Source organism: Triticum aestivum, chromosome 2A (genome assembly GCF_018294505.1).
Source record: "Triticum aestivum cultivar Chinese Spring chromosome 2A, IWGSC CS RefSeq v2.1, whole genome shotgun sequence".
In the NCBI taxonomy this organism is placed as follows: domain Eukaryota; kingdom Viridiplantae; phylum Streptophyta; class Magnoliopsida; order Poales; family Poaceae; genus Triticum; species Triticum aestivum.
Window position 1 is genome coordinate 324,510,177 of NC_057797.1, and position 24,422 is coordinate 324,534,598.

At 45.1% G+C, this 24,422-nt stretch overlaps 2 protein-coding genes across 5 annotated transcripts; one reads left to right on the forward strand and one right to left on the reverse strand.

Annotated features, from left to right (window-relative positions):
• Positions 1–3,103: 3,103 nt before the first annotated feature.
• On the reverse strand, positions 3,104–8,058 carry LOC123188615 (uncharacterized). The gene is made up of 2 exons (XM_044600785.1): positions 7,415–8,058; positions 3,104–4,385 (listed from the first exon to the last, which is right to left on the reverse strand). The coding sequence occupies exons 1-2, from the start codon at positions 7,774–7,776 to the stop codon at positions 3,956–3,958; spliced, it is 792 nt and encodes a 263-aa protein (XP_044456720.1). The 5' UTR covers positions 7,777–8,058; the 3' UTR covers positions 3,104–3,955.
• LOC123188614 (mediator of RNA polymerase II transcription subunit 33A) lies at positions 7,944–23,627 on the forward strand. Of its 4 annotated transcripts, none has more exons than XM_044600783.1 (12): positions 7,944–8,108; positions 9,382–9,492; positions 16,563–16,907; positions 17,720–18,030; positions 18,135–18,226; positions 18,306–18,636; positions 18,726–18,936; positions 19,839–19,992; positions 20,108–20,269; positions 20,373–21,045; positions 21,194–21,400; positions 21,527–23,627. In XM_044600783.1, the coding sequence occupies exons 2-12, from the start codon at positions 9,470–9,472 to the stop codon at positions 22,639–22,641; spliced, it is 3,624 nt and encodes a 1,207-aa protein (XP_044456718.1). In that variant the 5' UTR covers positions 7,944–8,108; positions 9,382–9,469; the 3' UTR covers positions 22,642–23,627. The 4 variants fall into 4 exon arrangements, with proteins under 4 accessions (XP_044456718.1, XP_044456716.1, XP_044456717.1 ...); XM_044600781.1 differs by lacking the exon at positions 7,944–8,108 and adding an exon at positions 8,175–8,762; XM_044600782.1 differs by lacking the exon at positions 7,944–8,108 and adding an exon at positions 8,175–8,762 and having other exon boundaries at positions 19,878–19,992.
• The last annotated feature ends 795 nt before the right edge of the window (positions 23,628–24,422 follow it).

The following is a 24,422-nucleotide window of genomic DNA, read 5'->3' on the forward strand; positions in this document are numbered from 1 at the left end:
AAGATTAGCAATAATCAATTCAGAGATGCAATGTTGAATAAACGCTCAACGGCGGTACTGTGCTGGTCCTAAGCTAGACCGTACTAGAGACGCGAGCCTAGAACACTAGCAAAATCACGGCGCTGCACGTAAACAAGGGAGGAGCACACTCTGAATTTTTTTTCTCTTTTTTCACCTTTTTGCAATTTTTTTTCTTTTTTTCTCTTTTTTTCCTCACACTTCTTTTTTCTTTCTCTCTTTTTTTCTCTAACTTTTTTTCTCTTTTTTTGTTTTTTTCTCTCCCCCTCTTTCCAAAACAAACTAGATAAGATGCAGATTGGATCTAGGGAAGATGTGAACGACCTCAACTATGATTTAGACAATGAACGATGGGTAGCACGTGGTGGAAATTGATGAATGGGTGGTGGACAGCGAAAGGGATAACGATGCAGCGGCGGCGTGACTAATGTGAACAAAACTCGAAACTCTAAACGAACAAGACACTAAGACCAGAAACTCGACACGACAATGCAACCGATAATTCAACTATGCAAGCAATGAAAAGAAAATTGCAAAGGCTCAGACTGGCTTGGACAAAGGATGAATAGATCTAACTTTTTTTGTGGCTTTTTCTTGGACAATAGGTAAGAAAATAAATCTAATCTAGGAAAACTAGAATTTCTCACCGAGCAACCTGAAAACTGATACCACTTGATAGAGGCGAGGGTCCCGATCTTTCGATGAGATATAACTATCGATTTGGTGGAGACGACTTTGACGATCCGACTACAAACGTGCACGACGTTGCGCCTTAGCAATCGCTAAATCAATCTCCTGAGGTTACTGACGATGCTGGAAGCATGGTCAGCCTGACCACGAAGGTCTATTCCTGCAAGCAATCGAAGAACGTGCAAGAATATGATAAAGCAATCTGAATATTGCAAATATATATGAAGTATTGATAATGATGGGGATCCGGAAGCGGTCTTGGTCTGGTCGTTGGACACAAACGAAGTACACGAAGTTGCAATGGCTAACTTTTAACTAAACAAATCCCAAGCAAAAAGCTACTAGATGGATATACTTATATAGGAGCAAGGGGTGGCGGCCAAGGAGGTGGGAGGACGTCCCAAGGCAGCCTAAAACTAACCCTAGGTCGTACAAGGCTCATGGGCCCAAGTGGAGGTGATGCAACACCTTTAGGCTTGTAGTTTGACTCGGATTCTGCTGCAACGTCAGATTGTTTCGTCTATAACTCAATGCTCCGGACGAATTTAAAGGCGAATCCAATTGGGTTGGAAAGAGAACGAAATCTAGTTTCCAACAAAAAAAGAATCACCCAATTCGGAGTCCGTATGAAAAAGTTGTTGGCGTTTTGAGTCAGGTATGTCTGTGCAGTCCGAATCTGAATCCAGAACGTGAGAGACTTGGACTCTATCTTCTCTTGGCCCAAAAATGACGTGAGAGGACTTTTTGAACAGAACCTAAACTTCTCCTTTTTCCCTTATCTTCATATGTGGATTGTACAAATGTCCCATACACCTGCAATTACACAAAACACAAAAGTGTGTGAAGTATTTTTGTTCTGGATAACATAAATAGATTATTGAATAGTTTGCATTAGAAATCACCTGACAAATATGCATGTATGCAATATTTTTGGTCGTATCCAAGGTAGTCATGTCCTCATCACCAAAGTTACCTTTTCCGAAGATTGTGGATGTAACAAGTACGATCTCACGTGATGCTACAATAGGGGAATTGGTACCGGGAATTGTTTCTCACACCTACAAGTAAAAGGCTTATGGAGGAGCTCGGTTAGGATGGTGGCAAAATTTTCAAGCAAATGTTAGTCAAGATGTCGATAAGGTTGAGAAGATTCACAAAAATGCAAGTAAAAACAAATAGATCAAACCCAAAGGTATCACTAGGAACACACACACGGAAGATAGATGGGATCCGCACAACCAAGGGGTGAGCTCAAAATGTGCAACCACGGAAAATGCTCTTGTTGTGCGAATACTAGAGAGACGCTAGCTCGATTGCTCAAATGGGCTAGATACGCATGTGCACCAACCTATAAGAGAAACATGTCGTCTTCAATCCCAACTATGTTACGTATGAGGTGTCAAAGATGATATGCAAAAATGGCTCGATGCTATTGCTTACAAGCTCTTTGTTTCTCCTCTTTTGCTTAAAAGCTTTGCTTGTTTTTTTAAGCTAGAGCCAAGTATGATATGAGACAAGTATGTAAGATATGCACGGGAGAGACTTATGACACTAAGATGGTAACAAGATTACTACGGTGCACAATAGCGTGGCCCGGCAATTCTCAACTTGCTAGTCTTGATGGGTAAGCTACGCGAAATGGCTCGAGTTATCAATACAAAAGCAAGGGTGAGATGTCGTTGCGGTTACCGTCCGATCTTACGGTAAGAATGAAGTTGTTGAAGCCGGTGTGGTGTCCGAGTTGATGATCGAGTGGCGGCGATGATGATGTCCAAATGCGCCTAAGTAGCCGAAACACCTTAGGACACAAGAGAAACCGCGGTCCGAAACTCAAACAACCACGAGAAATAGTGTGGAAGAACACGCGTGTTGGTATGGAAGCAAAATGGTGCAAAACAAAAGATGGCCGAAAGTTTCTGGATGGTCCGTGCGCACGGGGTAAGTGAGGCCCGTGTGCACAGGGTCCCGTGTGCACGGGGTGTGCTGGGAGCGGAAGAAAAACTCCGGATCCGTGGGGATTTTCCAAGGTAAGGCAATTTCAAGGGTTTGGAAGGTGAGGAAGCAGGAAGATGGGTAGATCCACTTGCCAAACTCCAAATTCGTGGAGCAAAACAATTAAATCTCACAAGATCCAACAAATTGCAAGAAAAAAAATTTGGGCTATTTTTGTGGGGATTTTCAAATTTGGACGAAAAACAACAAAATCAAGCTAGCAAATGAGGGGATGAGACTCCAAGATGTGAATCAACCTTGCTCATGATACCAAATGATATAGGATGAAATCCTAGAGGGGGATCTTTTCACACTTGGAGGGGGAAAAGGGCAAACTCTCAAGAACACAAAGAGGAAATCACTCAAACAATTCCCCAATTACACATCCACTAGAATAGCAATATAAGATTCACAAGTCACAAACACAATCAAAGGAAAGATACAATGGCAAAGTTCTTCCCACTCCTAGGAGATGAGGTCTTGAAGATAGTCTTCTCCTAGAGGAGGTCTTGAAATCCACTAGGATTCTTCCCAAAGGGGTCTTGATTCCACAAGTGGGAAGGTAGAAGGAGCAAAGCTCACAAATATCTCATCTCATACTTTGCTAGCCCTAAACATAGCCCTAGGTACGGTTTATATAGTCTTGGGGTAGAAGTAGATGAAGAGGGGCTCGGATTGGGGATCACAGCCGTCCATCCTGGGAGGCCCGTGCGCACGGGGTAAGTTGGGCCCGTGCGCACGGGGGTCCCATGGGCACGGTACAGGCCCGTGCGCACAGGGTGCTCCAGCGCCAGCTCCCTGTGCAGTCCGTGCGCACGGGGTCTTAGAGGCACGTGGGCACGGGGTCACCTGGGAGGTGCAGAGTTGGTCTTGTTGCACTCCTTCTTCCTCCTTGTGGCCTTGGGGTCCTTCTCCTTGGCCTTCGGGATGCTCCCCAACTTCTTGGTGGCGGTCATCCTCGTACCTAATGATGCACAATGATCCAAGGTGAGGTAGCGACCAAGTCCAATAGATAATCATGTAAATCTTGAAGAGGAGCGGGTTCACCTTAAGTCCGATAGGTCCACTTGGAGCTTGATGTGCTATGAAGGTGTACATGGTGATGTCCATAGGATGATCCGCATCACTTCTTGTACTTGTTGCAACAAAACCGCTATTTTACCAATACATTGGTGCGAGCTGTCCGCCTAGAGGTGTTAATCTTGACAGAGAAACCCATCCGTAGAGCGTATTTGTTGTAGTGACCCTTAGCAATTTAAAGACTGCCAAACCTCATGCCAGTATAGGGTTCCATGGGCTGAGAACCAACCTCATCCTCTCTTTCCTCTCCTTGCACAACGTCGTCAACAACACCAGCTCCGAGCTCAGTCCTGGTTGGACAAGGAACATTTGCCGCGGTGCTCGTGTCATCAAGAGTATGGTTCTCTGACTGCAAAGACACAGCTACAGGAGCACCACGGGTTGATAACTGCCCTACCACATTGTCATGGCCTATAGGGTTAGGCACACGGGTTATCTGCGTGTAGTAAACAGAGCGCCCATTTTCTGTCTCATAATCAGCATTAGCTCCTGGTGGTACGCTGGGTTGTTGTTGATCCACATCATGAGGAATCTCATTGAGATCAGGAGGCAACTCATTGAGATCAGTCATTTTCCTTTTCTTTTTTGCTGCTGCCACACACCCACTGCACATAGAAAAGATGGAAGTGATGGCATCAATTTAATCATGTAAGAGTGTTTCAAACAACCTAAAAACTTTTCTGTTTCTGTATGCTACAACACAATCATAAGCACTTGCACACCATTATGACAATCTTAATTGCAAAAGCTACATATCTATAGCAGAATCTTTTTTATAACATGTAGGCATTTTTTTATTGCACAAAGTGATTATCTTAGTTGCACGGTTTGCAGTAAATAGGTGGCATAGATAAAGAACATGACTTTTTTTTACTTCAGTGTTGTTCTGACTTTTTCCTCTATTTGCTACAATGATCTGCAGGTTTTCTGTTAGCAAGGAGCTGATTTAGATTTTTCTGCACATAATTTGGACATAATTTGATGCTACAATTGAGATGAAAAATCCAGGTGAAATAAGAAAGAAGATTTGGATGACAGATTATAGATATATATTTCATCATCGTTTCTGTTTTTAATTCTAGTATATTGAACATATTTTTACACTATAGCTTCGCAATAGGCGTGGTACAAGAATATATGTGTGGGACAAGAATATATGCGTGACTATTTTTACTATGGTTTGTGGTTTCATTAGCCTACTTTATTTTTCTGTTGCACAAATTGTTGGAGAAGTTGGTATGCATCATTGTGTGGTTTTCACAAAAGTTCTTTGTGTTTTTGCTGCCGTACTACAAATTTTTGGTTTTGGTCAGGATGCATGTTTCAGTTGGCCAGGATACATGTTCAGTTGGCTAGGATCATGTTTTTCAGCTAGCCAGCATGCATATTCAGTTGGTCAGGATACATGTTTCAGTTGGCCAGGAACATGTTTTTCAGCTGGTTGGCATACATGTTCAGTTTGGCCAGGATACATATTTCAGCTGGCTATGATGCATGTTTTTCAGTTGCACATTTATGGATTTTTGGTTGCAGAGATTCTACAATTTCTTAATGAGTTCATTTGCAAACAACAAGTTCAAGTCGATAGAATACATGTTTAGTTTTGGCTACAATGCATGTTGAGTTTGGCTAGTATACAAGTTTTAGTCTGGCAAAGATGCATGATATCTGCAACTCATCCCCTATGCTTCATATCCCAACCAAATAGTCATTGTTATTCATTTTTTATTGCACATATACTTCAGGTTTCCTAAAGTCTTCACTCAAAAAACATCCAGTTCATGTGGGGTACAATGCATGTTTTAGTTTGCCTAGCATGCATGTTGAGTTGCCAGAATACATGATTCAGTTGGCTAGGATGTATGTTCAGTTGCACATATATGCATTTTTAGTTGCACATATTCTTTCGACAGTTAATGTGTTCGTTTGCAAACAATAACTACAACTTGGTAGAATGCATGTTAAGTTTTAGCTACATTGCATGTTGAGTGGGTTAAAATTTAGTTTTAGTTGGCCAGAAAATATGTTTTAGTCCGCTTGCTAAACACATGGGGGGGGGGGGACTTAGCTGGCATGCATGTTAGAAAACATGTTTAGTTTTATTAACGTTGATCTCAAACCATGTTTAATGTGCAACTAGAAAGCTGTGCAACTGAACCTAACGACTTGTGCTTAGTTGCACGAACAAGAAAATAATAGACTTGTGTTCATGGTTGGTTTTCAGTTTGCAGACATGACACTCATGGGGGGTGATGGTGTGATGTTGACAATGAGGTAATGTGGCAGATCCACTCCTTTCTTGAAGCAGCTTCATCATGGATTTGTGTTAGATCCATGGAGAAGAGGGTTTACAGATGCAATACAAGAAGGCTTGCCTGATGCTGCTGCCTGGTATGGCTCTGATTACCTTGCCCTTAGATCAATTTTTTAAAGCAGTTTCTTTTACTTTAGAGCTGCCATCGCGGCTGTATAGGAGGAGAAAAAAGAACCTTGGACCCCCTTCTTTCGTGGAGAAGAAGGCAACATGTGGGTGTGGGGGCAAGCGGTCATAGGAGAGGGCTGGAACGCTGGATAGGTACAGCTGGCCACGTGGGTGGTCCTTTTCTGTTTGGGATTTTTTTGAACGGTCACCGAGGGGGAGGGTATCCCTCCCCACCTGAATATATTGCTCAAAAAGCTGCCAAAAGCCAAGAGTCACCCCTTAAGCCTTGGCTGATCCCGTTTATAAGGAGAACAGGATCAAAAACCTAAAAAAATTGACCCCGTTTATGAAGGAAACCGGGCTGAAAACCGTACAAGTAACAAGGTTACGGAAGAGAGAGAGAGAGACAAAATAACGCCCAGGACATGGCATGCCTTGCTAGTAGACGGAAGGATCGTCGCCATGAAGTACACCAGTAGAAGTGGGGTGTCGTCGAAGGATCACAATACCAAGACTTTGCAAGCAGCCTAACGCCCAAACCGGCGTGCGTACCAAACCCCACGGCGCAACTCAGGAGCATCCACAATCAACGAGTGCAACTGAACACGAACCTTGACCAAGAGCTCCACCACGGAAATTCGAAACGATTAGCAAGTTGGGGAGGCATCTTGCGCCATCAATGAGCAAAGATGAACCGAGACATCACCAAAAGCATGAAGCTCGCCGCAACACATCGGCAGCCATGGGAGGGCCTTGATCATGCATAGCAATAGAGACAAGACACCTTCATGAGGGGGAGACAGATGGCCGCCCTGCGACGCCAAAGGCACCGCCGCCGACCCCCAAGAAACACCACCGAACAACCACCATCGACCCCTGCCGGTCGCACCACCACCACCATCAAACCCACAGACATCCCCGCAACGAGCAGCTACCCAACACGGCAACCGAGCTGACTTCTAGATGAGGCCTTCAGGAAGGGTTGCGACGCAGATTGCGTCGCCATCATTTGTTCCAGGCAAACCTGGAACCAGGGTTTCCCCTGAGTCATGGAGAGGTTGGCGACACAACAACATACAACGACGCCTTCAAGAAGGTTAGCGGCGCCCGTGGGCGTCACTGTCATTGGCTCCGGTCAGAGCACGGCTTTCACCGAGTTCAGCATGCACACCCAAACTCCAAGCACCGGTTGAACTGGTTAAAAATGCTCACCTGCACCAGCCGACGAAGAGGGCCATGGCAGCCCCGCCACCGCCCATGGCCCAACCACTTGTGAGCCACCAGAGGCTGGAACCAACTCCACGTCGCACTGAAGCATCCGGCGTCCAAATCCAGCGCCCTCTCGCGGAGCAGCAAGAACCAGCCGCCAAAAGGGGAATATCCAGCCACCCCACTGCACCACCTCCATCTCCCTGCAACCACCGCCAGCCCACAGATCCGGGCGCGAGGCCCACGGATCCGGCCAGGGACGGCCGCCAACGGCGACATGAAGCCCATGCCTGAGCTGCCGCTGACCACCCCCGAGCACCACCGCGCCACAGCATGCGCCCACCTCCGCGAGTTCCCGCACGCATGCCCCAGCCCGGCCGCCTAGACACGGACGCGCGCCACCCCACAGCGCGCCGCCGCGGTCAGGCACGCCGCGCCGCCGCCACCAGATCCGGGGCCGCTGCCCCGGGCACCGAGCTCCGCCGCGCAGAGCGACCAGAGGATCCCCTCCCCCGTTTGAGGAAGGGGCCCGCCGCCATCGCTGCAGGGCCAGCGGCAGCGGCGGCGGGGGGAGGCGGAGGGGAGAGCCGGCGGCGCCGCGCGATGTTTCGCTCCCGAGTCGCTCGGGAGGGAGCGACGCGGGGGAGTTTTTTTGCCTGGTCCCGTACCCTTCTGTTTGGGATTGACTGCTCGATCAGTTCGGTTTGATAACCATCTGTCTCTTTCTTTTCTGTACCGCGAGGGACAATGCTTATTTATTTAGACCAGCCGCTCAATCACATTAGTGGGCAGCTGGCCACCCATTAGACACGTTCAATAAATAAAGGGGATCCGTAGCAATCGCACGGACAAAGTAGACTCACTAGAGGTGCGGTGGGCGAAGTGGGTACACCAACAAACAAGCAGCTGCGTAACACCAGGGCCAACATTCCACCTATACCCCTTTTCTGCTATCACCGCGCCTACTACATTGGCGACGGCGAACGAAGCCACCACCCCGGCGAGAATAAGCCGCTTCGCCGCAGCCGAGGGCGAGGAGGCGGGGCCCGCCGTTCAACATGGCGTCGTTGTCCTCGCCGTGGGTTGAATGGGCCGGGGAGTACACCAAGGCGGCGCAAGCGGAGGCGCTCCCGCCGAATGAGTGGGCGGCGCGGGTGGCCACAGCGGCGGCAGCCGCGGGGGAAAGAGGGGACTTACAGTTTTCGGCGGGGCTGGCCGAAATGCTGGCGCGCGTGGTCCTCTCTGGGGAAAGCAGCGGCGCCGCCCCCGCCGCGGCGTGGAAGTACGCCGAGGCTGCCCTCGCCGCGCGCCTCGCGTCACCGGCGCTCCTCCTCACGCTCCTCTCCTCAAGGTACATACAGTGCAGGGTGGTAGGAGAGGCGAATGCGCTTGTGGTCCCTGCGTGGTGTCTGATGGAATCTGCCATTTTGCGAATCGCGACCGAAACAATGCTAGTTCGGATCTAGGAATTTCTCTTGGACATCCGAATGGCTGGAGTTAGACGTGGAAATGGAAGAAAACTTTATTTGCCGTACTTATTGTAGGCAGGTGATATCGTTCCCCAAAAATGTTACCCCCTTCGATCCAAATTAATTGACCATATATACAATGAAAATGGACATTGTATAGAGGTTGCGTCATTTAATTTGGATTGGAGGGAGTAGATTTTTTTTTTTGCCGTGCGACGAAAATGCACAGGGTACATCTGTGGATGAGTAGAGGCAGATGTACTGTCTTGCCTCTCTAATCATTACTCACCGTTCAAGTTCATATTAGCTGAATTATACCAGAAAATAACTTGTGTTTCAGAGCACTCACTTTTTTTTGCGAAAGTTCTGAGTACTTAGATAAAAGGAGCAAAATCAAGCACGTGTTAATTTCTCCAATTTTGCCAGCGAATGTCGAATGGCAGAAATAGACTGTTTGCAAGTATTATATTGATGGGTTCACTGTGTTCCTCCTCCTTGAAGGGTCATTCCTCGACGGGTGGCAAGGCCAACAGCGTATCGACTTTATTTGGAGCTCTTGCGGAGACATGGATTCAAATTATGTTTTCAGATGAAAGCGGCAAATTCCAACAAGTAACCTTATCCCACAGTCACTGCATGCTATAGTTAGTTAATACAATTTTATGTTAGTAAGTTTTGAAATTAGACCAGAAGCATACGTATGCTTGGGTATGAAGTACTTATAATTTGAATGTATACCAGTCTTCAACCTTTATGCATTATACTGTACACATCCAGACTGAGCATGTCCTTGAGGATTTGCAAGAATGTGTTCTTCAAAATGCGTATAATCTGTTGATGTTATGGAATCAAATATTGAAAGGGGGTGCCTCTTGTAAGGTGGTTAGTGTTAAGGAGTATTAGTATTAGGTCTATGAGGCCTATTAGGCTATGTTTCCTTTCCAAGTCTATGTAATATATATACGCCCCATGTGCTATCGATGTAGGGCAAAGCCCTAGGTGGCCCGGTCTTCCACACTTGGAGGTGGACCAAGAGAATAACAAGAACACAAGGGAAACAAGGTGGACCAAGAGAATAGCAAGAACACAAGGGAAACAAACACTCACACAAGATCCAATCACACATGCACTCTTTCCACAAATCCACACAAGGTAACAAGATCCACAATCAACTAAGAGAGTTAGCTAGGATAGTTCTTCCCAAACCCACAAGTGAAGGTGGGGGCTTGATGATCTAGAGAGATCCTTCTCCCTTAGGAGGTCTTGATGATCTATGGTGAAATCCTTCTCCAAGATGGAGGTCTTGAGATCTAGGGAGATCCTTCTCCTAGATGGAGGTCTTGTTCCTCTAGGAGGGGTACAAGGAGCAAAGCTCTCTCAATATCCTTGGGTATACTTTACTAACTCTAAATTGTGAGAGAGATATGAAATATATAGGTGGCTGGAGGTAGGGGATTAGATGAGGGGTACAAGGGTCAATTCCCATCACTACACGCAGGCAGAGCCCGTGTCCATGTGGTAAAGGACCCGTGTCCACGGGTCCCGTGGGCACGGTACAAGGCCCGTGCGCACGGGTGTCCAATGGTTGTAGTGGTGCCCTGTGCCCTGTGCGCATGGGGTCCAAGAACTCATGGGCACGGGGTGTCCAGAGAGCTTTTGGATGCCCCGTGTGCAAGGGGTATGGGGGCTTGTTGGCACAGGGTGTCCAGAGAGCAGCTCATCTTGTTCAGCTGCTAGGCGCCGTCTTCCGTGCATTCTTCTTGCTCCTCTTCATGGACTTGGTGCACTTTCCTCACTTCTTTGTGATGTTCATCAATGTACCTAATGACATAGTCTCTTTGTGAGGTTCCCCATCCATAAAGAAATATAAGAGCGTTTAGATCACTTTATTTCTTTACAGAGGGAGTAGTAGCGAAGTCTCATCTAATTGCATATGGAGCTCGAAGAGGAGTGAGTTCACCTTGCTTTCGGTGGCACGTGCGCGAGCTCTTGTCAAGGGTCCACTTTGTGGTATAGGTGTTGGTGTAGTATCCGTGGTGATGTCCATGGGGTGCTCCGCATCGGCTATGCAAGAGACAAGTTGCATCCATAACATGGTATTAGAGCCCTAATTTTTTTTCGCACGTGCAACTCGTGCTCCTAATCCAGTCTCTTGCGCCACCGCTGTTGTTGTCTTCTTCGCCGGATTCATTATTTTCTTCTATCCCGTCGGCTGCCGCTGCTCTCTCACCCCGCCCGCCCGCATCACTCAATTTGCGCGGCCCGTGCCTATGTGATAACCGCACGTCCACTTAGCTGTCTGCATGATCCGTGTTGTGTCCATCTGCCCGCCGTTTCCCGCCCGCCACCCCGCAGGTTCCTTGCCCTCCACCATACCTTTGTTCGTTAGCCCTTTTCTGGTCCCTGTCCTTTCTATAGGATTTTGGTGGCCTCTTTTGCGTTATTGATATGCGCCCATTCTCTTGATGCCGAGTTTCTTTCACCGCCGGTTTTCTTGGGCTATGCTTTTATGCGCAATGCTCCATTCTGTTGACGTGTCATCTTCTTTTGACAACCCATCTTCTGTTACTTGCCTTGTATCTTGTACTGATTTGATTTCTTCTTTTGGTGTGCCATATTCTTCGTTATCTCCTTTCGCTTGACCTGACAGGTTCTGAAGACTCTACATGCTACGACGACGCTCAAGACACGGAGTTTGGATTTTTTATGTAGTGACACACTTCTCCGAATGCAATGCTATTGCACACGCTTCGCATTTGCGCGCGGGGGGGTTGGGGTGGGGGGTTGTTAAGGAGTATTAGGTCTAGGAGTCCTATTAGGCTATGTTTCCTTTCCTTGTACCCCAAGTCTTGTGTAATATATATGCCCTATGGGCTATGCAGTAGAGATAAGTTGCACCCATAACAGTTAGTATGAGTTGGTTAGGGTGTGTACAACGGCCTTACAATGAAGGTTGTCGTACACTTGATAAAGTGCCACAACAAAGTTTTTAAAATAGGTTTAGTCGCCTCGTTGGAGCGCGACCTACGTCCTATGAGGAAGGTTGTCGAGAGTGGTGCCCGGGGCATGCGACACTTGAGTGCCACCATTTTCGGAGTCCGACGACTCTCTAAAGTGGTAAGGGTAGTGCCCGATGCACGGTGATGGAGGGCAAGCCCTTGTGGCCTAATCTTTCATAACTTGGAGGTGGAGGAAGATGAACACAAGGAAGAACACTCGAGAGAAGATCCCAATCACACATCCACTCTCTAGGCAAACCATACAAGTAATACCACAAGATCCATAAGCAAGAAGGGAAACAAGTAACAAGGTAAGTTATTCCCAAATCCATTAGGGGAGATGAGGTATTGGGGGTAGTCTTCTCCAAATCTACAAGGGGAAGATGGATGTCTTGATAATCCCTTGGGATTCTTCTCCACTGGACGTCTTGATCTCCAATGGAGAGGATAGATGAGCGGAGCCTTCTTTTAGTTTGTCTAATATACTTTGCTAACCCTAAAACATGCAAGAGGTACGAAATATATAGGTGGCAGGAGGTAAGGGACGAGCTAGGGGGCAGGTTGGATATTCCGACATGGGTCAGACATAGGGTCGTAGATTATGTTGGAGCATCTGACCCGAAGACGTAACGTATGTCAAGGGTCGAATGCCAGGTTGAAGGTTGGGTCGGGTATTCCGACCCATTGTCTGACCTGGCAGTTTTAGCCAGCTTTGCCTCCATGTGTTGCTCATTCTCCCTTGAGACTCTTTCCTTCTCCATGATAGCCTGGCCTTCATTCCAGGCTTCTCCATGCTTGATTTTGTCACACCTAATGGCATTTAGCATTCCGACTTTAGGTAGTAACCATGTCTCATTTGAATGTAAAGGGATTTCAAAGAGGAGTGAGTTTACCTCGGATTCAATAGCACGTGCGCAAGCTCTTGTCAAAGGTCCACTTGGAGGTGTAGGTGTTGGTGTAGAATCCATGGTGATGTCCATGGGGTGCTCCGCACCACACCGAACACTCGAAGTGTCTCCACTTTTGGAGTCCCGACTAGTCTGAGCCTTACTAGGTTCCTCAAACCTCTATTCTCAGTCTTGCTAGCTCGCCGAGGAGAGCTAGAAGGGGAGAAGAGAGAGTGACCCTCTTGAATTCATTCAAGCAGGCAGTGAGTGATTTACATGCCCATGTGGGGCCTTATCTAGCCTAGGGGTCATTGACAAATGATCAAGGCTACCCTTGAAAAGAGAAGGTGGGAGGGTAGAACTAAGGTAATCTTCTGTCCTTTGGCCCATGTGCCTCTAGTTGGGTTTGGAGGGGGAGGGGGATGGAGGTCCACTAGGGGGAGATTCCCTGCACTATATGAATGCCTTCTTGCTTGGGCTTGTGCCTCTTCGCTCCTTCGCCTGCATCTTTGACCTATTCTTTTATGAGCTCTTCTTCCGTTGACTTGTTGACCACACATACTTTCTTGGTTTCTCGCTGACCAGGGTGGTTTGCTTTGACCCATGGGAGTTTGCTTGAACTACCATTGCCCTCCTTGACTTGTGTCGACTGGCCTTTTGACCACTGATTTCCAATTACTCAACATGTGCAAAAACTTTTTGATGGCTTCATTGTTTATTAGTGTTATACACTAGATACTCGTTCGGGAATTTGAATCCGGTGTGCAACTTCGATATGAGGAGATTCCGCACACCCTCATTGGCTTTCGACCCGAGGCTGAATTCGTTGATGCTCACGATTTCGCGTAGGATGCAACCTAGGGCATTGGTGTAATGGCGTGTGGCCTTTTGGGGACTACCAAGAAGACCCTTAATCTCCACTTTAGTGATCACAATCCTATCAGTGCCAAGGTTGTTTCGGGACCTAGGCTTCTGCTGCCTCTTGGGTTGTCCAACATGGTCCCCCTGGCTGGTCCCTTCGTTGTGATTGGTCGCATCTTTAGGTCAATTGGTGTCGGCGTGGAACCCATCATGATCATTAGTTCTGGCGCCAGACCTATCATGACCACTAGTTCTGTATTCCTGCCAATCCGTAAGTGGGGTCAGGTTGTCTAGACCGTCATTACGTGACAACGGAGCTTTGTCTTTGTCGTTCGGATGTGTCATTCACAAAGAAGAGGTTGTGGCAACGGCTGTCTTCGGAGATTTTCAGCCTACATGTTAAATCGTTGGGAAAACGTTAAAATTCTATATAGAATCCATATAATTACTTAAAAATATGTAGGAAATCAAAAGAATTACTTAAAAATACCTATAAAATTCAATAGAAATTTTGGCACGACCTTTGCTAAAAGTTGGCCATGTGATGTGCCAAAAATTTGACAAAACACTTAACGTTGGCACTCATATATATTCTCTAAAAAGACATAGCGTGAAATTCATCGCGAGCAACAAATTGTTGCCTTGGCTCAGTCGCTTAAAAATCACACACAAAACATGTAGAACGTCGGTTTGATGTCTGGTTTAATATCACATATCATATTAAAACCACAGCCGGTGGTGAGGAAGTATGGTCGGATCCACAGCTGGTGGCGGCGGAGCTAACACACACGTATTTGGGGACCGTGCGGTCGATTTAGTGATTTTTCACCTAAGTCCCGTGTGCATTGGTTCATATATGAGGTAATTTACTAGTTGTGAGGGAAAGAGGGACAAGACCACTAGTAACAAGTAAGCTCGCAACGAGAGGGGAGAGTGTGTCTACATACCCTCGTAGACCGAAAGCGGAAGCGTTTAGTAACTCGGTTGATGTAGTCGAACGTCTTTGCGATCCAACCGATCCAAGTACCGAACGCACGACACCTCCGCGATCAACACACGTTCAGCTCGATGACGTCCCTCGGACTCTTGATCCAGTTGAGGCCGAGGGAGAGTTCCGTCAGCACGACGGCGTGGTGACGGTGATGATGAAGTTACTGACGCAGGGCTTCGCCCAAGCACTACAACGATATGACCGAGGTGTGTAACTGTGGAGGGTGGCACCGCGCACGGCTAAAAGATCAACTTGTGTGTCTTCAGGGTGCCCTCTACCTCCGTATATAAAGGGAGGAGAGGGAGAGGCAGTCGGCCCTAGAAGGGCGCGCCAAGGTGTGGATTCCACCTCCCACACGGAGTAGGAAAGGGGGAAGAGCGAAGGAGAAGGAAGGGGGGGGGGCTTCTCCTAGTCCTAATCGGCCTCCTGCCCAAAGGGGGGCGCACCAGCCCCTTGTGGGCTGGTGTGCTTCCCTCTTATGGCCCATAAGGCCCATAACTTCTCCCGGGGGGTTCCGGTAACCTCCCGGTACTCCGGAAAAATGCCCAAACCACTCGGAACCATTCCGATGTCCGAATGCAACCTTCCAATATATGAATCTTTACCTCTTGACCATTTCAAGATTTCTCGTCATGTCCGTGATCTCATACGGGACTCCGAACAAGCTTCAGTCATCAAATCACATAACTCATAATACAAATCGTCATCGAACGTTAAGCGTGCGGACCCTACGGGTTCGAGAACTATGTAGACATGACCGAGACACATCTCCGGCCAATAACCAATAGCAGAACCTGGATGCTCATATTGGCCGAGACACATGACCGAGACACATCTCCTACATATTCTATGAAGATCTTTATCGGTCAAACCGCATAACAACATACGTTGTTCCCTTTGTCATCGGTATGTTACTTGCCCGACATTCGATCGTCGTTATCATCATACCTAGTTCAATCTCGTTACCTGCAAGTCTCTTTACTCGTTCTCTAATGCATCATCCTGTAACTAACTCATTAGTCACATTGCTTGCAAGGCTTATAGTGACGTGCATTACCGACGGGGCCCAGAGATACCTCTCTGATACTCGGAGTGACAAATCCTAATCTCGATCTATGCCAACTCAACAAACACCATCGGAGACACCTGTGGAGCATCTTTATAATCACCCAGTTACGTTGTGATGTTTGATAGCACACAATGTGTTCCTCCGGTATTCGGGAGTTGCATAATCTCATAGTCATAGGAACATGTATAAGTCATGAAGAAAGCAATAGCAATAAAACTTAACGATCATTATGCTAAGCTAACGGATGGGTTTTGTCCATCACATCATTCTCCTAATGATGTGATCCCGTTCATCAAATGACAACACATGTCTATGGTCAGGAAACTTAACCATCTTTGATGAACGAGCTAGTCAAGTAGAGGCATACTAGGGACACTTTGTTTTGTCTATGTATTCATACATGTATCAAGTTTCCGGTTAATACAATTCTAGCATGAATAATAAACATTTATCATGATATAAGTAAATATAAATAACATCTTTATTATTGCCTTTGGGGCATATTTCCTTCACTCGAGTAGGGTCGGAGCCATTACTACAAACATAATCTATTCTTTTAAATTGGTTAAGTGCCATTTCCTTCAGAATTGGTGCTCCACAAATTTCCTTTGTTATTGTATTCTTCAGTTATTTTTTGTGTTGTTTGTTCAATGTATATAGTTTTTTCATATTGTTTGTAAGTCTGTCTGGTGATGCATATAGTCTGTTAGCAACTTAGTATTCTATGTTTATGCCTTGCATGTACCTATATTACTCAATTTATTCCTGTAGCCGTATTATATATCTGTGTGGTAAATAAATCCCGTCTTTAAGGGAAAACAGTTGCGGGGGCAATATAAGGGAAGTTTGTTAATGCTTTCTCCGTTATTTTGCAGGATCAGGCAGTTAATAGATGATAACCTTAACCTCTCCAAGATATTTGGCTTTTCAGCATGTGAACCAGGAGTCTTTATTGTTGAATTTGTCCTTTGCATTTTATGGCAATTGGTTGATACCGCATTAGATGATGAGAGTCTGCTAGAGTTAACCCCAGAAAAGAAAGCTCAATGGCCAACTAGGCCTCAAGATATTAGTGCATTTGAAGTTTCTTTTTTGGAACAAAAGCCAGAGAAAATTGAGAAATTACAGAGGATGAATAGTGTGATAACTATAGAGCTTATTGGACATCTTCTTCACGATAAAGTAATTACTCGCATCCTCTCATTGGCACGCGAAAACATGTATGGCTTTTGAACTTTACGTGCTCTTTTACTGAGTTATTTCAGCTATTTTTCCCTATCACCAAGAGACTGTAAACTTCTTTTCTTGGTTTGAGTGATCAATTGAAAACCACTTCCGTTCCAATTAATAACCTGGCTATCTTAAATGCATCTGCAATCCAAATAGTTAATTCTAATGGTCTGAAGCTCTCAAGTGAAGTTTCTGCACACCTTTTTTTTTTCTTTTTGTAAGAAAACTGTAAGGGAAATCGCAGCCATATGAATAGGAACCTAAATACACATCTGTTTGAACTTAAAACCTAGGTGGTGGATTTGTAAATCCATTATCCTAACCAAGTGGGCTAGACTCGCTTTCTAAACCAGCACAACCTTGTGCAATAGACAGCTAAAATATAAAAGTATTCATGGAATGTATTAGTTTTTTTTCAATATTGTCATCGTAACATTGAGCTAATGCTCTAGAATCATTGGGATTCTATGCATTAGCAACTTTGGCTGTACCTTCAGTAACGGCGAAGAGTCTGGTGTAAACAGTATGGGTGCATGCGAACATTTAGTATCGCAGTTGGAGTTGATTGTTCAGACTTCAGAATAACATTTAGTGTTTCGGTTGGAGTTGCTCAGATGTTTAGAATTAGTCTGTAGAATAAGCTAAAGGTGAGCCATTATCCCTATGCAGGCTTGTATAGAAGCATTCATTGTTTATGTAAATTGTTCTTACTTACACAAAACAACCAGTCGAACCTACTGTTTTTGCAATAATGTAGCAAGTTGTGTTACATATCACTGTTGACAAAAATTTAATGTTTCAGGAAAACTCAGTGGGGACTATTCACTTATCGGTTACGATTGCTTGTGGCAAACTCATCCACCTTACAAGCTTCGACGATGTCCTTGGTAACATTTCAGCAGTTGATTCTAGATGACCACAATGTCCATGGCGAAAATAAACATAGTTTGCACAAAAAATTCCACCCCATGGTGGCTTCTAACCCTCTATCTTCTCCAAATGGACATTGCCATGGTGGTAGTTATTCTGCACTATGGACTCCTATCGATATGTATCTTGAGGATTGCCTTGATGGCTCAATTGCTGCCACAAATTCCATTGAGATTTTAAGTGGTAAATACATTAAATTATGAAATCCTTGGTTGTATTGAATCGTAACTTTCTTCTCATAATTTTGCTTTTCACTGCTACTTTTATAATTTAATAGTGGTTTGCAGGTTTGGTCAAGGCACTTCAAGCAGTCAATAGATCCAGCTGGCATGATGCATTCATGGCCCTTTGGATAGCATCAGTTCGCCTTGTACAAAGGGTGAGTCTTCACTCTTCATCTTGTTTAATCATTGAAACAACCTTTCATATTCTAATATTTGATCCTGTAAAACAAACAGGAACGAGAACCGATTGAAGGTCCTGTGCCTCACCTTGAAACACGACTATGCATGCTTTTGTCTATTGCAACACTTGCAGTTGCTGACATAATTGAGGAAGCAGATTCACGTTGTGGTGAAACTGACCTCAGCAGTCACTGGAAACAAGAAACAGCAACTGATGATCTGCGTAAGGAATTGATGTTAAGCTTACAGGCTCTTGGTGATTACGAAAGTCTGCTTGTTCCTCCTCCATGTATCATCTCGGCAGCTAATCAGGCTGCTTCCAAAGCTGCAATGCTTGTTTCAGGAATTAACAGTAGCAGCGGCTACATGGAAAGTATCAATGAAAGTATGCTAAGTTATTGTACTTGGTTACTCTTTTTTTATTCAAATACACATATTTTAAGTAATTGGCAAACTTATTTTAATTTTGATCAGCTGGAAACATGAGGCACTTGATTGTGGAGTCATGTATCTCAAGAAACTTATTGGATACGTCAGCTTACTATTGGCCTGGTTATATTAATGGTCATGTCAACTCCATGTCTCATGCAATTCCTAGCCAACTTGCTGGGTGGGCGGCCTTCATGAAGGGTACACCATTAACTCAGTCACTGGTTAGTGTGTTGGTCTCAAGTCCTGCTTCAAGGTGTGCACTTCTTCTCTAATGAAAAGAAACGAACGTAACGTTTCATGCATTTGGATGGCATCTTCCACAAGAGATGTCACCAATCTTCTACTCCCTCCGTTCTAAAATAGATGACCCAACTTTATACTAACTTTGTATTAAAGTTAATATAAAGTTGAGTCATCTATATTGGAACGGAGGGAGTATATCTAAATAGCTAGCCCTCACTAACCTATTTCTGTCCACATGCAAGCATGCCACCTTGGCATGCAACATGCATGGGAGAAGGCCCACCTCAACATTCAACCATGCACAGAAAAACCCCACCTCAACATTGAAACATGCATTCTATTATGCTATTTATACTTAATAAATATTTTACAACTATACAATAATCAAACACAGTAAATCATATGTATTTTTAGTTTTAGCTATCATATTATTATCCAAATATTCATGTTCCATACAACTAAAACTCCCTAAAATATATGCAAAACATTCCCGCAACAATGTGCGGGGCATCATCTAGTTACATTAAAAAGAAATCTATATTTAACAACTCAAGATCATCGTTTATGTGTTGTTCAATACAATTTGTTTTTCTTCTTTGAGATAAGCAGTTAGCCAGTTTTACAACAACAGTATGACGCATGGTTTCATCATTTGGATGTACTATGCTAATAGCTGCTCTTTATGTTGTTTCTGTGTTGCTGTAAATTGTATTACTATGTATGATTAAATCATGTCATTAGTTGATACTCTTAACATTATTTATAAAGCGGTAAGGTGACCTAAGGCCCCTAAGCGCCTGAAGCAACCAACTGCCTTGCCGCCTAAGCGCCTAAAACTGCATAACTGCAAGGCGCCTAAGCGTCCAAGGCGGGATGCCTTATAAACAATGACTCATAAACTGTTGCTGTTAGTAATAAATCACTGAATGAAGCTCATAAACTTGATGGAAGCTTAGCAGAGCTCGAAAAGTTATTTGAAGTTGCAGTCAACGGATCAGATGATGATAAGGTGTCTGCTGCTACTGTTCTCTGTGGAGCAACCTTGTTACGAGGTTGGAATTTTCAGGTTAGTAATTGTGCACTTCCATACTATGACTTGTTGGTCCTAGTCATGATGACTAGCTTACTAAACCTATGGTTGTTTTAACTTATGAATTTTCTGACATTGTGATATCTTGTAGGAGCATACAGTTCGCTTAGTCGTTAAACTGCTCTCACATTCTGATCCTTCTGATTATTCTGGTAGAGAGAGCCAGTTAATAAAGCATGGTCCAATGCTTAATGTTATTCTAACTGGAATATCACCCGTAGACTATGCTCCAATCTTCTCATTCCATGGTTTGGTATGATCAATACGATTACTTACCATGACTTCGATGCTTCCAGCTGCCAGTTTATGTTTACGTTTTTATTGTGAAATATATTTATGCTCCAAACAATCAATAGGTTCCAGAACTGGCTACTGTGCTCATGGCGATATGTGAAGTTTTTGGGTGTCTTTCCCCAAGTGTTTCATGGACGGTGGGAGCAGGGGAGGAAATATCTGCTCACACGGTCTTCTCAAATGCGTTCATTCTTCTGTTAAGACTATGGAAGTTTAATCATCCACCAGTTGAATATTGTATAATGGGAGATGGTGCTCCAGTTGGCTCACAACTAACTCCTGAGTATCTTCTGTTATTGAGGAACTCCCAAGTTCTTTGTGCCAACAGTTCATCCAAAAGTAGAAGCAGCCAGAAGCAATTACCTGTTACTTCAAGTCGATCATCTCAGAACCCTATTTTTATGGATTCTTTTCCGAAGTTGAAATTGTGGTACCGACAGCACCAAGCTTGTCTGGCCTCGCCTCTCTCTGGACTTGCTCATGGAACACCTGTACATAACATTGTAGACAGCCTTCTCAACTTGATGTTCAGAAAGGCCAACAAAGGAAGTACATCTATTGGCTCTGTATCCGGGAGTAGCAGCATAAGTAACTCCTCTGGTCCTGGTGATGACGGTTCACATCTTTGGCCTCAGTTACCTGCTTGGGAAATACTAGAAGCTGTTCCATTTGTGGTTGATGCTGCTCTAACTGCTTGCTCCCATGGAAGACTATTTCCGCGTGAACTGGCTACAGGTTTGTTGTTTTCAGTTGAGGTCAACAACTTTCTCAATCAGGTTTGAGAAATAGAGTGACGGGTTGAGCTTCAGTATTTAATAATCACTATTTATTATGGCCTATCGGGTCATCTCAGTTTTTGAATGCTACCTTTTTTTATTTTCAGGTCTCAAAGATCTAGCTGATTTTCTGCCTGCATCTACTGCAACAATCGTAAGCTACTTTTCAGCTGAAGTGACACGTGGTGTTTGGAAACCTGCATTCATGAATGGAACAGATTGGCCTAGCCCGGCTGCCAATTTATCCATGGTTGAAGAACATATCAAGAAAATTGTAGCTGCTACTGGCGTTGATGTTCCAAGACTTGCCACAGGTTATTATTTCTGTCAGTTCAAGTGAATTCTTATGCATTTATGCCATACTAGGAGTGTTCCTGCCATGCATTGTGCTACATGTAAGTTTGCAGAGAGTATTAATCTGGTTTTGTATCACTTCACAGGAGGAACTACTTTGGGTAGACTTCCATTGCCACTGGCTGCTTTTGTGAGCCTCACCATCACATACAAGCTTGACAAGGCATCCGAACGTTTCCTTAACCTAGCTGGTCCAGCTTTAGAGAATCTTGCTGCTAGCTGCCCTTGGCCAAGCATGGCAATTGTCGCAGCACTGTGGACTCAAAAGGTCAAGCGATGGAGTGATTTTCTAGTCTTTTCAGCATCACGCACGGTCTTCCACCATAACAATGATGCAGTTGTCCAGCTCCTCCGAAGCTGCTTCACTTCTATTCTTGGCATGTCGTCAACATCATTATGCTGTTGCGGAGGTGTTGCTAGCCTTCTGGGTCACGGGTTTGGCTCTCATTGCTCCGGTGGTCTCTCACCAGTTGCACCAGGAATTCTCTACCTCCGGATATTCCGGTGCATCAAGGACTGCTCTATACTTGCAGAAGATATACTTTCCCTGCTGATGCTTTCGGTGAAAGACATAGCTGAGACAACAGTGTCCAGGCATGGATCGGACAAGCTAAAGAGGACCAAGTATGCAATGGGACATGGAAAGATCTCTCTTGCTACTGCAATGACACAAGTTAAGGTGGCGGCATCACTTGGAGCAACACTCGTGTGGTTATCAGGCGGTACTACCCTTGTCCAGTCTCTGTTTCAAGAGATGTTGCCCTCTTGGTTCCTTTCTGCGCAGGATCTGGACCGAGGAGGAGCCAGTGGAGGAACGGTATACAAGTTGGGTGGCCATGCACTTGCCTACTTTGCAGTGTACTGTGGGATGTTCGCATGGGGCATCGACCCGACACCAGTGTCCCGGCGTCGAGAGAGGGTTATGCGGTCGCACCTGGAGTTCCTAGCAAGCGCATTGGACGGAAAGATCTCTCTAGGCTGCAACATGTCCCTGTGGCAAGCCTACGTTTCAGGCTTCCTGGAGCTGGTAGTGGACCGCGCCCCCTGCTTGTTGCATGAGGTCGACCTCAAGGTGCTCAAGAAGCTTAGCATTGGGCTTCGGCAGTGGAAAGAGAAGGAGCTTGCCGTGGCCATCCTTTGCAGGGGTGGACCGGAGGCAATGGGTGTTGCCGCAGAGTTGATATTGGATAGCGAGTGGTGACTGACTCTGAAGTTGCTGGTAATTCTTCGTCATCGATGTTGCTGACTGTACATAACCAGACGACGAGCGTGTGTATGCTTGGTTTCTCTGGAATGCTGTTGGGTGTTCTACTCTTCCTAATCAAAGCTCCTCTCTAAGGCCCTGTACAATGGCAGGTGCTTAGACAGGTGGCAGAGAAAAAAACCCGGTTTTTTTTCCAAGATTGGACTGCACGGGTGCTTAGAGGGGGGGGGGGGGGGGGGCTCACCTAGTGCCTCGATCGGCAAAAAGAAAACGACTCCATGTGAGCAGCAGAGATTCTTCACGTGAGCAGCTGACCAGCAGGGATTCTTCACTCCAGGACATCATAGTAGCTCGGATTGGAATCTTTTATGTCTAGCAACTTGCCCATTCATCTACATCCCTGTACAAGGCTTCCCACTGTGGACAAAGAACTGACGACATCAGCTTTTCAGTATGCTGCAATCACTATATAGAATAAGAGATGAACTGCATGTGTGCCATATATTAAAAAAACATCATCTGATTGTTGTAAAAAGAAGTTTGTTAATTAGTCAAATCCAGTTGTAACAAATCTCTCCTTCCAGAAGGGGTCATTCATGCAGTTTTCTTTAGGGTTGGTTGTGGCTTTATTAAAAGAGTTTAGAGATAAATCATGGAGGGACTAGCGAATGAGCAACTGAACTAACAAAATGATTTGCATGTCAAGAACTAAAAATTGTTACCTCTTGACTGATGATGCATCCCATACGCTCAGGAGTGTGGCATAGACCATTGCATGTGGTATCTGCCATGACAAGTGTCACCCTCCGATCGAAAGTAAAAGATCAACGTTGACCAAGCTGCAAGGGAAAGGACCTTTTCAAGTTAATACTGGCCACATGACTTGCTACATGCAACATTGAGAAGCAGTCAAATATTTGTACATGCAACATGCGAAGAAGTTGTGTTGGTACAGACCGTTTATATATAGGCTACTTCTCATAGTTGTTTGTGCAGTCGCCCTCTTTGCAGAAGATCATGGATTCTCAGATCTCCTACATGGATTTGATGAATGATGGGTCAGCTGCATATGAGGCTGGTTATGGTGGGAATTACAGTAATTTAGGTGTTGGAGGGGATGGAGATGGACCTGAGGACAACAACGACGAAGAAAGGGGTAGCAAGAGACTACCATGAACCGAAGAGGATAACATACGATTGGTTAGTATTTGATTTATGTTATCTACTATTTTTAAGTTAACTTGTCCATTACAATTATTTATAATGTAGTATGTTGAACATGTAGATTAGTGCTTGGTTAAACAATTCCGTCGATTCAATCGATGGAAATGCAAAGAAAGGTGAAGTTTATTGGAAAGGTGTAGGCAAAGATTACAACAACAATAGTCCTGCAGATCGGAGGAGGAAGGCCAGCAACTGCAAAGACCATTGGGGAAAGATGAACCGCAAAATTGTGTTGTTCAATGGCATATGGTGTAGGCTCAAGGAAGTGTATGTGAGTGGTCAATTTGATGACCAACTCATGAATAAAGCTCATGACATGTACAAGTCCGAGCAAAAGCAATATTTCACATTCGGAAATCTATGGAGAGAGCTACAGCAACACCCAAAGTGGACAAGGATATATGCAGAGGAGAAAACGGGCACAACTGATGATGATGTAGTACACGAGATTGAAGAAGAAACAAGGCCACCAGGGAGAAATATTGCAAAAGACAAAATGAATGGAAAAGGTAAAAGTTCATCTGAATTTTCTTCAGGTCTTTCTCATGATGACA